The 14,876-nt window shown below is 41.5% G+C and overlaps 1 protein-coding gene across 2 annotated transcripts in view; it reads left to right on the top strand.

Moving 5' to 3' along the window:
* Window positions 1-7,713: 7,713 nt before the first annotated feature.
* LOC106590004 (AT-rich interactive domain-containing protein 4B) overlaps window positions 7,714-14,876 on the top strand; it is a 202,320-nt gene continuing 195,157 nt past the window's right edge. For both annotated transcript variants that reach the window (XM_082970601.1, XM_082970600.1), the window contains exons 1-2: window positions 7,714-7,919; window positions 14,645-14,704. In XM_082970601.1, coding sequence (XP_082826727.1) covers window positions 14,699-14,704 — 6 coding nt within the window. In that variant the 5' untranslated portion in view covers window positions 7,714-7,919; window positions 14,645-14,698. The remainder of the gene's footprint in view (window positions 7,920-14,644; window positions 14,705-14,876) is intronic.

The following is a 14,876-nucleotide window of genomic DNA, read 5'->3' as shown; positions in this document are numbered from 1 at the left end:
TCTTTCATCCACATAAAATATGTCTTTTAAAGTATAAATACCCTCCTAAGACCACTGTCTTTCTGGACGTTTTAAAAGGTTTGCAAATAGTTATTTCTGTAAGGAATGTGAATTGAAAGTGATATGGAAATACCTACAGTTGAAGTTGGAAGTTTACATACACTTAGGTTGGAGTCATTAAAACTCGTTTTCAACCACTCTACAAATTTCTTGTTAACAAACTATGGTTTTGGCAAGTCAGTTAGGACATCTACTTTGTGCATGACACAAGTAATCTTTCCAACAATTGTTTACAGACAGATTATTTCACTTATAATTCACTGTATCACAATTCCAGTGGGTCAGAAGTTTACATACACGAAGTTGACTGTGTCTTTAAACAGCTTGGAAAATTCCAGAAAATGATGTCATGGCTTTAGAAGATTCTGACAGTTGACATCATTTGAGTTTCTGATAATTGACGTCATTTGAGTCAATTGGAGGTGCACCTGTGGATGTATTTCAAGGCCTACCTTCAAACTCAGTGCCTCTGCTTAAGATCATGGGAAAATCTAAAGAAATCAGCCAAGACCTCAGAAAATCAAATCAAAGTTTGTCACGTGCGCCGAATACAACAGGTGGAGTAGACCTCACAGTGAAATGCTGAATACAACAGGTGGAGTAGACCTTACAGTGAAATGCTGAATACAACAGGTGTAGTAGACCTCACAGTGAAATGCTGAATACAACAGGTGTAGTAGACCTCACAGTGAAATGCTGAATACAACAGGTGTAGTAGACCTCACAGTGAAATGCTGAATACAACAGGTGTAGTAGACCTCACAGTGAAATGCTGAATACAACAGGTGTAGTAGACCTCACAGTGAAATGCTGAATACAACAGGTGTAGTAGACCTCACAGTGAAATGCTGAATACAACAGGTGTAGTAGACCTCACAGTGAAATGCTGAATACAACAGGTGTAGTAGACCTTACAGTGAAATGCTGAATACAACAGGTGTAGTAGACCTCACAGTGAAATGTTTACTTACAGGCTCTAACCAATAGTGCAAAAAAGGTATTAGGTGAACAATAGGTAGGTAAAGAAATAAAACAACAGTAAAAAGACAGGCTATATACAGTAGAGAGGCTATATACAGTAGAGAGGCTATATACAGTAGAGGCTATATACAGTAGAGAGGCTATATACAGTAGAGAGGCTATATACAGTAGAGAGGCTATATACAGTAGAGAGGTTATATACAGTAGAGAGGCTATATACAGTAGAGAGGCTATATACAGTAGGGGCTATATACAGTAGAGAGGCTATATACAGTAGAGAGGCTATATACAGTAGAGAGGCTATATACAGTAGAGAGGCTATATACAGTAGAGGGCTATATACAGTAGAGGCCGGGGGGCTATATACAGTAGAGAGGCTATATACAGTAGAGAGGCTATATACAGTAGAGGCTATATACAGTAGAGGGGCTATATACAGTAGAGAGGCTATATACAGTAGAGAGGCTATATACAGTAGCGAGGCTATAAACAGTAGAGAGGCTATATACAGTAGAGGGGCTATATACAGTAGAGAGGCTATATACAGTAGAGGGGCTATATACAGTAGAGAGGCTATATACAGTAGAGGCTATATACAGTAGAGAGGCTATATACAGTAGAGAGGCTATATACAGTAGAGGTTATATACAGTAGAGGGGCTATATACAGTAGAGAGGCTATATACAGTAGAGGAGGGGGGCTATATACAGTAGAGAGGCTATATACAGTAGAGAGGCTATATACAGTAGAGAGGCTATATACAGTAGAGGCTATATACAGTAGAGAGGATATATACAGTAGAGAGGCTATATAGAGACACCGGTTAGTCAGGCTGATTGAGGTAGTATGTACATGTAGATATGGTTAAAGTGACTATGCATATATGATGAACAGAGAGTAGCAGTAGCGTAAAAGAGGGGTTGGCGGGTGGTGGGACACAATGCAGATAGCCCGGTTAGCCAATGTGCGGGAGCACTGGTTGGTCGGCCCAATTGATGTAGTATGTACATGAATGTATAGTTAAAGTGACTATGCACATATGATAAACAGAGAATAGCAGCAGCATAAAAAGAGGGGTTGGGGGAGGGGGGCACACAATGCAAATAGTCCGGGTAGCCATTTGATTACCTGTTCAGGAGTCTTATGGCTTGGGGGTAAAAACTGTTGAGAAGCCTTTTTGTCCTAGACTTGGCACTCCGGTACCGCTTGCCATGCGGTAGTAGAGAGAACAGTCTGTGACTGGGGTGGCTGGGGTCTTTGACAATTTTTAGGGCCTTCCTCTGAACACCGCCTGGTGTAGAGGTCCTGGATGGCAGGCAGCTTAGCCCCAGTGATGTACTGGGCCGTACGCACTACCCTCTGTAGTGCCTTGCGGTCGGTGGCCGAGCAATTGCCGTACCAGGCAGTGATGCAACCGGTCAGGATGCTCTCGATGGTGCAGCTGTAGAACCTTTGGAGGATCTCAGGACCCATGCCAAATCTTTTTAGTTTCCTGAGGGGGAATAGGCTTTGTCGTACCCTCTTCACGACTGTCTTGGTGTGTTTGGACCATTCTAGTTTGTTGTTGATGTGGACACCAAGGAACTTGAAGCTTTCAACCTGCTCCACTACAGCCCAGTCGATGAGAATGGGGACGTGCTTGGTCCTCCTTTTCCTGTAGTCCACAATTATCTCCTTAGTCTTGATTACGTTGAGGGATAGGTTGTTATTCTGGCACCACCCGGCCAGGTCTCTGACCTCCTCCCTATAGGCTGTCTCGTCATTGTCGGTGATCAGGCCTATCGCTGTTGTGTCGTCTGCAAACTTAATGATGGTGTTGGAGTCGTGCCTGGCCATGCAGTCGTGGGTGAACAGGGAGTACAGGAGGGGACTGAGCACGCACCCCTGAGGGAGCTCCACGTGTTGAGGGTCAGCGTGGTGGATGTGGTGTTGCCTACCCTCACCACCTGGGGGCGGCCCGTCAGGAAGTCCAGGATCCAGTTGCAGAGGGAGGTGTTTAGTCCCAGGATCCTTAGCTTAGTGATGAGCTTTGAGGGTACTATGGTGTTGAATGCTAAGCTGTAGTCAATGAATAGCATTCTCAACATAAGTGTTCCTTTTGTCCAGGTGTGAAAGGGCAGTGTGGAGTGCAATAGAGATTGCATCATCTGTGGATCTGTTAGGCGGTATGCAAATTGGAGTGGGTCTAGGTTTTCTGGGATGATGGTGTTGATGTGAGCCATGACCAGCCTTTCAAAGCACTTCATGGCTACGGACGTGAGCGCTACGGGTCTGTAGTCATTTAGGTAGGTTGCCTTTGTGTTCTTCCTTGGGAGCAATGTATGAATGCAGGTGACGTTGAAATAGCATAGGGACAGCCTGGTTGAAGTCCTAGTGTGTAATGGTTAGTGCCAGTAGATTGAAGAGGGATTCACATACAGTTCAGAGGCAAATCATAATGTAAACATTCAGCTCAAAAATAAAACATGTACCATCCACTTCTTATATTAGTGCTTTATTTTGTTATCCACCCGCTGGTATCTTTCAATAACCCATGCTTATATATATATATATATATATATATATATAGTTTTCCTTTGTCTCCTCTGTGGAAAGGCCATGTTGGTTGTCTTGATCTATCTTCTTTGTTAGTCAGGCCTGACCCCTTCATCCCATAGTTATTTCCTGGAATCTAATTTAATGACAAAAGATGCAGAATTTTATGCCAGGCCCCTTCTAATAGGGTATAACAGACTGGTTAGAACTTTGACCACGCACCCTCTATACGGACTACATGCCCTCTATCAAATCAAAACTGGAATTTGTCCTCAAAATAAAGGTTGTAAAAGTATGCTAGACATTTATAGAATAAATCATACCTAGTTTGATGTTTCTGTGACAAATGGTGAATTAGTTATTGATTTTTACATGGCTTTTGGCAAATATCTGTTTAATGTAAAACCCAACTTTACCTTGGTAGATACTGGCTATGTTTAGTTAGATATCTAGTCAGAGATACTGGCTAAGTTTAGTTAGCTCCCTAGCTAGCCAGAGATACTGGTTAAGTTTAGTTAGCTCCCTAGCTAGCCAGAGATACTGGCTAAGTTTAGTTAGCTCCCTAGCTAGCCAGAGATACTGGTTAAGTTTACTTAGCTCCCTAGCTAGCCAGAGATACTGGCTAAGTTTAGTTAGCTATCTAACCAATAGTGCAAAAGGCTCTGATCAGGCCCTACACCCAAACAAGGGCACTGCGTTCATCCACCTCTGGCCTGCTTGCCCCCCTACCGCTGCGGAAGCACAGTTCCCGCTCAGCCCAGTCAAAACTGTTCGCTGCTCTGGCACCCCAATGGTGGAACAAGCTCCCTCCCTCACGAGTCAATCACCACCTTCCGGAGACACCTGAAACCCCACCTCTTTAAGGAATACCTGGGATAGGATAAAGTAATCCTTCTAACCCCCCCCCCCAAAAAAAAAAATATATATAGATGTACTATTGTAAAGTGGTTGTTCCACTGGATATCATAAGGTGAATGCACCAATTTGTAAGTCGCTCTGGATAAGAGCGTCTGCTAAATGACGTAAATGTAGATACTGGCTAAGTTTAGTTAGCTCCCTAGTTAGCCAGAGATACTGGCTAAGTTTAGTTAGCTCCCTAGCTAGCCAGAGATACTGGTTAAGTTTAGTTAGCTCCCTAGCTAGCCAGAGATACTGGGTAAGTTTAGTTGGCTCCCTAGCTAGTCAGAGATACTGGCTAAGTTTAGTTAGCTGCCTAGTTAGCCAGAGATACTGGCTAAGTTTAGTTAGCTCCCTAGCTAGCCAGAGATACTGGGTAAGTTTAGTTAGCTCCCTAGCTAGTCAGAGATACTGGCTAAGTTTAGTTAGCTGCCTAGTTAGCCAGAGATACTGGCTAAGTTTAGTTAGCTGCCTAGTTAGCCAGAGATACTGGCTAAGTTTAGTTAGCTGCCTAGTTAGCCAGAGATACTGGTTAAGTTTAGTTAGCTCCCTAGCTAGTCAGAGATACTGGCTAAGTTTAGTTAGCTGCCTAGTTAGTCAGAGATACTGGCTAAGTTTAGTTAGCTCCCTAGCTAGCCAGAGATACTGGCTAAGTTTAGTTAGCTCCCTAGCTAGCCAGAGATACTGGTTAAGTTTAGTTAGCTCCCTAGCTAGCCAGAGATACTGGGTAAGTTTAGTTAGCTGCCTAGTTAGCCAGAGATACTGGCTAAGTTTAGTTAGCTGCCTAGTTAGCCAGAGATACTGGCTAAGTTTAGTTAGCTGCCTAGTTAGCCAGAGATACTGGTTAAGTTTAGTTAGCTCCCTAGCTAGTCAGAGATACTGGCTAAGTTTAGTTAGCTGCCTAGCTAGCCAGAGATACTGGGTAAGTTTAGTTAGCTCCCTAGCTAGCCAGAGATACTGGCTAAGTTTAGTTAGCTCCCTAGTTAGCCAGAGAAACTGGGTAAGTTAGCCACCTGATAGAAGATGCGTTAAATCTGCACTGACAGTTTGACTACAACCATTGTTGTGCCTGGCAGGTGGATGAATGAATTTTACCTGTCATTCAGACTACTTGTTTAATTTACCAGCATTTATGATCAATCAAGGTCCACCATTCCAATTCTTCACATGGATTCCTCAAGGCACAAATGCCAAAATACATTATCATAGCAACAGAGACCACAAGTCCTCATAAAACAGGATAGAATGGTGCACATCATACACATAATTCCAAACATGCTAGGAAACATGGAAGCCAAACGGGAGTTACCAAGAGACTTCCCAGTTAAATAAGGCACTCGGCAGGCAACACATTGCACGCGCACAATGCTTTTTAAGTACAGTGGATTTCCAAGAATGTTTTCTGTTTTGGAGATTTAAAATTAATTATCCTACAGCTCTTGTCAAAACTAGCTACTGTAATCTCCAAATGGTTCTGTCAAAGCTACAACCCAAGGCAGACTACCGAAGGCTCATAACATCCCACAACGTAACCTAAGGAGATGATTGTGGACAACAGGAAAAGGAGGACCGAGCACGTCCCCATTCTCATCAACGGGGCTGTAGTGGAGCAGGTTGAGAGCTTCAAGTTCCTTGGTGTCCACATCACCAACAAACTAGAATGGTCCAAACACATATATGTTAACAATTTACCTACTGTACAGGTGGTCAATTTACCTTACTGGTAATTTCACATACTGTACTTAAAGTCAAGTGTAATATGAACGTAGTGTGCAGGTTTGAGGTAAAATGCAATGCACGTTTAACATTAATCGGTTGTCAAGAACTTGTTCCCAACAGATATGAGAAAGTAAACCACCAACACTTCAAATAGAAGGCAGAGAATCACAATGCCTTCATTGCAGTAGAAATACCAGAGATGGCTAGCTATAATAAAATACTATTCATTCTAATTTTATATTTAACAATCACAAACTGCTTCATTATCATGGTGTCAGTTGTTGAGAATCTAACTGTAGATGGCAAAACAATCAAGAATGGAAATACAACCAATATTCTTCAACACGCATGCAAATATGATTGTGTTGCTTATAAAATGTAAGCTACAACTGAAATGCCAACAGCACAAGTCACTAAACATCCATGAAACACAACATAAAAATTAAAAAAAAACATTTGCTTATTTGCGAGTCTTTCTTTTGTAGTCTAGTCAAGTCATAACAAACAGATTTTTGTACAGGCAGTAAATAAATCTCTCCATCCACCTTGTCAGCCAGTATCTGTGAACTTCTCCACTTCAGCCCCTTTTCATAGCGAGACAATGTGCAAATATTAGCGCGCAGGTCAACAAGCTTTTTCCAGATCATTTTTTCCCTCCAACATCCCAAAAAACATTCAGCAGATGGTGATTGCTCAGTATGAACTCACGTATTGACGCCAAGTAAACGGTACCATCAAATATTATCACAGTTCTCCAAACTACACCATGACCGTGATACACTGAGTCAAATAACGTTAGCATGTGAGGTCAAGATGATTTAGTTAAAAACAAACTATTACTGTTACCTGGTGAACCCGATTAGCCACTAAATCACACCATTAAAAGGTGTCATGTGGGATACCACGTTCACCATATGAATGGTGTGATTAGTACCATTTTCCCACCTTTTAAATGAGGTAATTGGTGGCTATACGGTCGTCACTAGTTAGTTACCACAGCCACAAAAAGTAAACGCGCTATTAATAAAACAACAATTCGCTTTTTTTGGGTGTTAATGTAAGGTTATGGTTAAGCATAGTGCTAGCAGTGTGGTTAGGTTTGAAAAACAGATTAAAATAAGATGAATTGTAGAAATAGGCCGGGGTTTATCCATTTGTGGTTGTTGTAACTGGTGCCGACTCCATAAAGCCTCTGTCTCCTGAACAGAGGACCCGCAGGAGTAGATGGGGCCACTCACAACCTACTTCCGAGTGCTCCTCGCTCGGAATTGTGGGAGATGTAGTTTTTACATCGTTTCTTATCTCGTCTCTTTCCAGCCTATGCAGGTGTAAATAACTCCTGTATGACTACATCTCCCATCTACACATGCCGTTATTAAAGTATATTGGAGTCGTTCATAAATAAAAAAACAGCCAATCATAGAAGGTAAAGGGCGGCACCCATAATGTGTTGTCCAATGAGGGAACATATTGAAGGCGGTGGGTGGGGTTTGTGGATCCGTCAGTCCTTTTTCAGTAGGAGAGAGAGGAGCAGCACAGAGGAAGCGCTCGCCTGCTACCGATACGCTTTGCGACTTCACATCCCAACAGCAAAACAGAACAAGGAGTCAGCGGACGAACGCAACAAACAAACCTGGGAAATTGTGGGATTAAATGATTTTTTTTTTAATGGATTCCTCTGGATATTTCCTTCGTCGAAACAAGACTTCATCAAATTGACTTCATAGGTAAGGGATTGTGCTTTTGCATTGCTTAGGGACAATGAAACATTTTTAATGATGTCTGAAAGAAAAAGGGGGAGAAAAAAAGGGATTGAACTGTGATCAAAATTGAAACTAGAGTAATTGAAACATCAATCGTGAAAAATGTTTCTCTTAACTTAACACGTTAACCTAACATTTCAGTTGATTTGATGAATAGGGTAAACCTATTTACTGGCTTCAGCATCTCTTACTTTATGTTATGCTGAACAATGCGGCTTGGCTAACGTGTATTCATTATAACCTGCGATGTTATCGACATGTTTCACAATCCTACTGACAGGATCACTTTCTACTGGGTTAACAACCGACTGTTTTGGCAATTTTAAAACACTACCACCACTTTCGGGTGTTGTGGTCGGTAGTTAACTGGGAGGAAATGCAGCCTTGTCCGAGTCCGACCTAGTCCTTACGTAAGACTATGGTTACATGGTGATGGAAGTCTTTTTCGAGTCAGAAATTGCCCCCTTTGCATCGACTTCCAATACATATATCTGGAGTTTCACAACAAGTCTATAGCGGATCTGAACTAGGCTACATTTTATTTTTGTTGCTTTGATTATTGTTTCTGCGCTAAAAATAAATAAATAATGTTGCAACTGAATCAGAAGTCGCTGGTTCTGCTCGACACGTTGTTATTTACATGTTCCTCCTCGTCGAAGTGATTTTTATTCCTCGTTTTTTTTGTTGCCTGATCATTCCGGGTAGACACTTCCCCCTACTTGTCCTCTCCTCTGGCAGAAAGAAAGGAACAGTTATCGCGGAAAGCCGTGTTTCTTCGCTAATCCATCCAAGTTGCAGGACATATTGGACGTGCTGTTGATTTGTGCGTTGACATGTCGACACAGTTTGCAGTCGGTAACGTCGAGATGGAGGCTTGGACCCGCGTTGGTGTCTTGGCTGACATTGTAGCCATCAAACAATGATCTTCATCCTCGACCAGGATGATTTAGTTTTACAGTTCAGTGTTTTGAAACTACTTTATTGGGGCTTGACCTTGTTGTGAATGTGTTTCTTTGTCAGAGAGACACACCGATTTCCTCGACGGTCACAGTGAATGTGTACAACAGATCACCGCTAAGGACTTGAGTGAATAAAGCTGTTTTCTGTCGTCCCGCTGCAGTGTTACTTTCAATGACTTTATCGTGCTTTACTGTGATTAAAGAGGGATGATTTTGGTGTGAGTTGTTGGTTAGGGTTGTCGAGCTTTATGTTTTTATCGCACTATGTTTGTCTACGGGTCGTCGGTGGACCGAGCTGGGTACGGTCGTTCCACTCACCCGAATAATAATGTCTGGTATCCTAACACTTTGTTCCTGGTGTCCAAGAACAATGTCACATTGAACAGATGATTTTAGAGGAAACACAGGTGAATTCCGTCTTTTTATTAATATATAATATATATTCTATTTGTAACCCAGGTTTTGGTTGGCCTGTTTTCTCCTCGTACTGTTGAAACAGTTTGTTCTGTGTGGTAGCGACAGAAATGGCGTCTCCACCGCTGTACAAGACACTAGACTAGAGGAGACATGGCAGCTAACCAGTTATCCCCTCCACCACATGATGTTTTACATAGACTGGCTCATTTCTAACTTTCTCTGGTGGCTGTTTAAACCTTATCCAAAGGTAGGTTAGTGTGCTGTTACTTGTCTGCTCTCGGCTGTGTGTCGCCGTAGAAAACACCCAGACTACACTGTGAGAGAGGTTACATGGTCTTTACATCGACGTCTCTTAACGTGTTGTAATTGGAAACATCACTTTATTACTTTTCATTGTTGTTGTGAACGTTAACTGGGGCCAACGTTGTGACGTCATGTCGAGACATAAAACGCCCTCTTCCCTGATATCGTGACTCGTTCAGACCTCTTGTGTGATTGCTTGGTGTGTAGGTAGGATTGTGTTGATTTAGGGTTGTATAAATACTTACGGAATTTCGGGTAACGATTCAAATGTCTTTTAATTGTCTTATTTATTTTTTTTTTTTTTGGTTCAAATGCTTTGACCTTGTAATGTGTAATACATCTTTAAAAAATAATAATTCCACCACATACCTAATGAATAAAACACAGATTTGGTGACAACCCTGTCTTTTAAAAATGAATGGATTTGACCGCTGGGAACTTTTGGAAATTAAGTTTCTCCTCCCAGCCGTGTCGTTGTACTTGTGAAATTATTTGACCCACTTCAATTATGAGGCTACGCTGAACTCCTATTGGCTAAATTAATATATTAGGCCCATTATGATGATATATGATGACTTGTCACTGTGTGTACATAAGCATTTGGTACACTAGCCTGAGTGCCAGTCTGCTTGTGCCATCATGCAAACAATGTTTGTAATGACAATAAGTAAAGGATTTAGCATGATGGCACATAGACTCAGGCTAGTAGTGTTAGCACAATAGTGCTGAGCGATTAGTGCTTTGAGGTTGGTTCGGTTTCTGTTTTTAGATTATTATAAAATAATAAATCACGGTTTTCGATTTTGGCTTCTATTATTGTTTTAGACATTAAATGCTGTAACAACAGAATGAAACTAATGAAAGTCCCATGATGGTAGACTGCCCCTGACTAATTATCCATCAGATTCACATTACATTACTTAAATAACACATTTCCGTTGAGTATGTTTCATTTGATGACATTTAATTCCAAATATCTATAGTCCCCGTGTCGTCTCGATATACAGTTGAAGTCAGAAGTTTACCTACACCTTAGCCAAATACATTTGAACTGTTTTTCACAATTCCTGACATTTAATCCTAGTAAAAATTCCCTGTTTTAGGTCAGTTAGGATCACCACTTTATTTTAAGAATGTGAAATGTCAGAATAATAGTAGAGAATGATTTATTTCAGCTTTTATTTCTTTCATCACATTCCCAGTGGGTCAGAAGTTTAAATACACTCAATTAGTATTTGGTTGCATTGCCTTTAAATTGTTTAACTTGGGTCAAACGTTTCGGGTAGCCTTCCACAAGCTTCCCACAATAAGTTGGGTGAATGTTGGCCCATTCCTCCTGACAGAGCTGGTGTAACTGAGTCAGGTTTGTGGGCCTCCTTGCTCGCACACGCTTTTTCAGTTCTGCCCACACATTTTCTATAGGAATGAGGTCAGGGCTTTGTGATGGCCACTCCAATACCTTGACTTTGTTGTCCTTAAGCCATTTTGCCACAATTTTGGAAGTATGCTTGGGGTCATTGTCCATTTGGAAGACCCATTTGCGACCAAGCTTTAACTTCCTGACTGATGTCTTGAGATGTTGCTTCAATATATCCACATAATTTTCCTGCCTCATGATGCCATCTATTTTGTGAAGTGCACCAGTCCCTCCTGCAGCAAAGCACCCCCACAACATGATGCTGCCACCCCCGTGCTTCACGGTTGGGATGGTGTTCTTCGGCTTGCAAGCCTCCCCCTTTTTCCTCCAAACATAACGATGGTCATTATGGCCAAACAGTTCTATTTTTGTTTCATCAGCCAGAGGACATTTCTCCAGAAAGTACAATCTTTGTCCCCATGTGCAGTTGAAAACCGTAGTCTGGCTTTTTTATGGCGGTTTTAAAGCAGTGGCTTCTTCCTTGCTGAGTGGCCTTTCAGGTTATGTCGATATAGGACTTGTTTTACTGTGGATATAGATACTTTTGTACCTGTTTCCTCCAGCATCTTCACAAGGTCCTTTGCTGTTGTTCTGGGATTGATTGGCACTTTTCGCTCCAAAGTACGTTCATCTCTATGAGACAGAACGCGTCTCCTTGCTGAGCGGTATGACGGCTGTGTGGTCCCATGGTGTTTATACTTGCGTACTATTGTTTGTACAGATGAACGTGGTACCCTCAGGCGTTTGGAAATTTCTCCCAAGGATCAACCAGACTTGTGGAGGTCTACAATTTTTTTTTTGCTGAGGTCTTGTCTGATTTCTTTCGATTTTCCCATGATGTCAAGCAAAGAGGCACTGAGTTTGAAGGTAGGCCTTGAAATGCATCCACAGGTACACCTCCAATTGACTCAAATGATGTCAATTAGCCTATCAGAAGCTTTAAAAGCCATGACATAATTTTCTGGAATTTTCCAAGCTGTTTAAAGGCACAGTCAACTTAGTGTATGTAAACTTCTGACCTACTGGAATTGTGATACAGTGAAATAATCTGTCTGTAAACAATTGCTGGAAAAATGACTTGTGTCATGCACAAAGTAGATGTCCTAACCGACTTGCCAAAACTATAGTTTGATAACAAGACGTTTGTGGAGTGGTTGAAAGCGAGTTTTAATGACGAACAACCTAAGTGTATGTAAACTTCCGACTTCAGCTGTACTTGCTGTCTGACAAAATCACTATTTTAGAAGTTGAAAGTAAATAAAGCATAGGGTTAGACTGCTGAATACCAACTATCAATCACTTGGATCATTTCAGGTAGAGAAACCTCGCGAAGCTATCCCCCTGTCACTGTGTCTGCCCCACACAGACTGGATAAGTAGGTGCACAATGGATTATGGACATTGTAGTTTAGTGCAGAAAACGTGCTAATTAACTATGTAGAATCTGTGGCTCAGTTGGTAGAGCATGGTGTTTGCAATGCCAGGGTTGTGGGTTCGATTCCCACGGGGGCCAGTACAAAAAAATAAAAAATGAAATGCAATGTATGCATTCACTACTGTGAGTCGCTCTGGAGAGCGTCTGCTAAAATGTGTGACTTTTTTTTTAAAAAGTGGCCTGTTGGGAACTACAACTCCCTACTACATTTAAAACATATATTTTAACGTAAACTTTATTTAACTAGGCAAGTCAGTTAACCTCTCTGGGCTACGCAACAGCCAGTGTAATCCTGTGGCGCAATATTCAAATACCTTAGAAATGCTATTACTTCAATTTCTCAAACATATCACTATTTTACACCATTTTAAAGACAAGACTCTCCTTTATCTAACCACACTGTCCGATTTCAAAAAGGCTTTACAACGAAAGCAAAACATTAGATTATGTCAGCAGAGTACCCAGCCAGAAATAATCAGACACCCATTTTTCAAGCTAGCATATAATGTCACATAAACCCAGACCACAGCTAAATGTAGCACTAACCTTTGATGATCTTCATCAGATGACACACCTAGGACATTGTTATACAATGCATGCATGTTTTGTTCAATCAAGTTCATATTTATATCAAAAACCAGCTTTTTACATTAGCATGTGACGTTCAGAACTAGCATACCCCCCGCAAACTTCCGGTGAATTTACTAAATTACTCACGATAAACGTTCACAAAAAACATAATTATTTTAAGAATTATAGATACAGAACTCCTCTATGCACTCGATATGTCCGATTTTAAAATAGCTTTTCGGTGAAAGCACATTTTGCAATATTCTGAGTAGATAGCCCGGCATCACAGGGCTAGCTATTTAGACACCCACCGAGTTTAGCCCTGACCAAAGTCAGATTTACTATAAGAAAAATGTTATTACCTTTGCTGTTCTTAGTCAGAATGCACTCCCAGGACTTCTACTTCAATAACAAATGTTGGTTTGGTTCAAAATAATCCATAGTTATGTTCAAATATCCAAATAGCGGCGTTTTGTTCGTGCGTTCAAAACACTATCCGAAGGGTAAATAAGGGTGACGCGCCCGACGCGTTTCGTGACCAAAAAAATTCTAAATATTCCATTACCGTACTTCGAAGCATGTCAACCGCTGTTTAAAATCTATTTTTATGCCATTTTTCTCGTAAAAAAGCGATAATATTCCGACCGGGAAACCGTGTTTTAGTTCAAAGACAGGGAAAATTAAAACATGGGGTCGCCTCGTGCACGCGCCTCAGTCTCATTGTCCTCTGATAGACCACTTACCAAAGGCGCTAATGTTTTTCAGCCAGGGGCTGCAAAGACATCATTCAGCTTTTTCCCGGGTTCTGAGAGCCTATGGGAGCCGTAGGAAGTGTCACGTTACAGCAAAGATCCTAAGTTTTCAATAAAGAGAGTCAAGAAGCCCAAGGAATGGTCAGAGGGCACTTCCTGTACACAATCTTCTCAGGTTTTCGCCTGCCATATGAGTTCTGTTATACTCACAGACACCATTCAAACAGTTTTAGAAACTTTAGGGTGTCTTCTATCCAAAGCCAATAATTATATGCATATACTAGTTTCTGGGCAGTAGTAATAACCAGATTAAATCGGGTACGTTTTTTTTATCCGGCTGTGTAAATACTGCCCCCTAGCCCTAACAGGTTTTAAGAACACATTTTTATTTACAATGACGGCCTAGGAACAGCGAGTTTAACTGCCTTGTTCAGGGGCAGAACAACAGATTTTTACCCTGGTAGCTGGGGGATTCGATCCAGCAACCTTTACGGTTACTGGCCCAACTCTCTAACCACTAGGCTACCTGCATCCCCCGTTTGTTGCATACATCACACAGTTCGGACTTGAGTTGATTAATCTCTAGAAAAACTGTGCATTGAGCTCACAGAAAAAAATAGAAGGAAATGGCATTCAAATAATTGAGCTGAAGTCAGTCAATAAATTGTTTAAATTTTTTTAAAGCCCTACATTTTGGTTAATCGCTCAGCACTAGTACACAGTTCTTCCAACACAGAAAGCTATTAGACCCAGTGTATTATACAAAGTCAGGGCAAACGGTGTCATGAACAGACCTCAGATTATGCCTCACTGACAGTTTCAAAACTTCACTTTCAGCCACAGAATCATTACGCTGGTCACCCAAGAGGAGCCTGGAGGACTGGGATAGAGATGAAGGTAATACAGTCCCATACTTTACACATTATTTATATGGTTACTCCTGTTATGATCTGTCTTCCCTTCACAGCTAGCGAGGGGGTTGAAGACAGACTGACAGGTGTTTTAGTGTAGACTCATTGGAGAGGTGGAGCACCATGCTCTAACCCACTAACCCTCCCCATGTCACCAA

Source organism: Salmo salar, chromosome 28, assembly GCF_965601325.2.
Source record: "Salmo salar chromosome 28, fSalSal1, whole genome shotgun sequence".
Lineage (NCBI taxonomy): Eukaryota > Metazoa > Chordata > Actinopteri > Salmoniformes > Salmonidae > Salmo > Salmo salar.
Note: the sequence above shows the minus strand (reverse complement) of the source record. Positions and strands in the feature narration are given on the sequence as shown.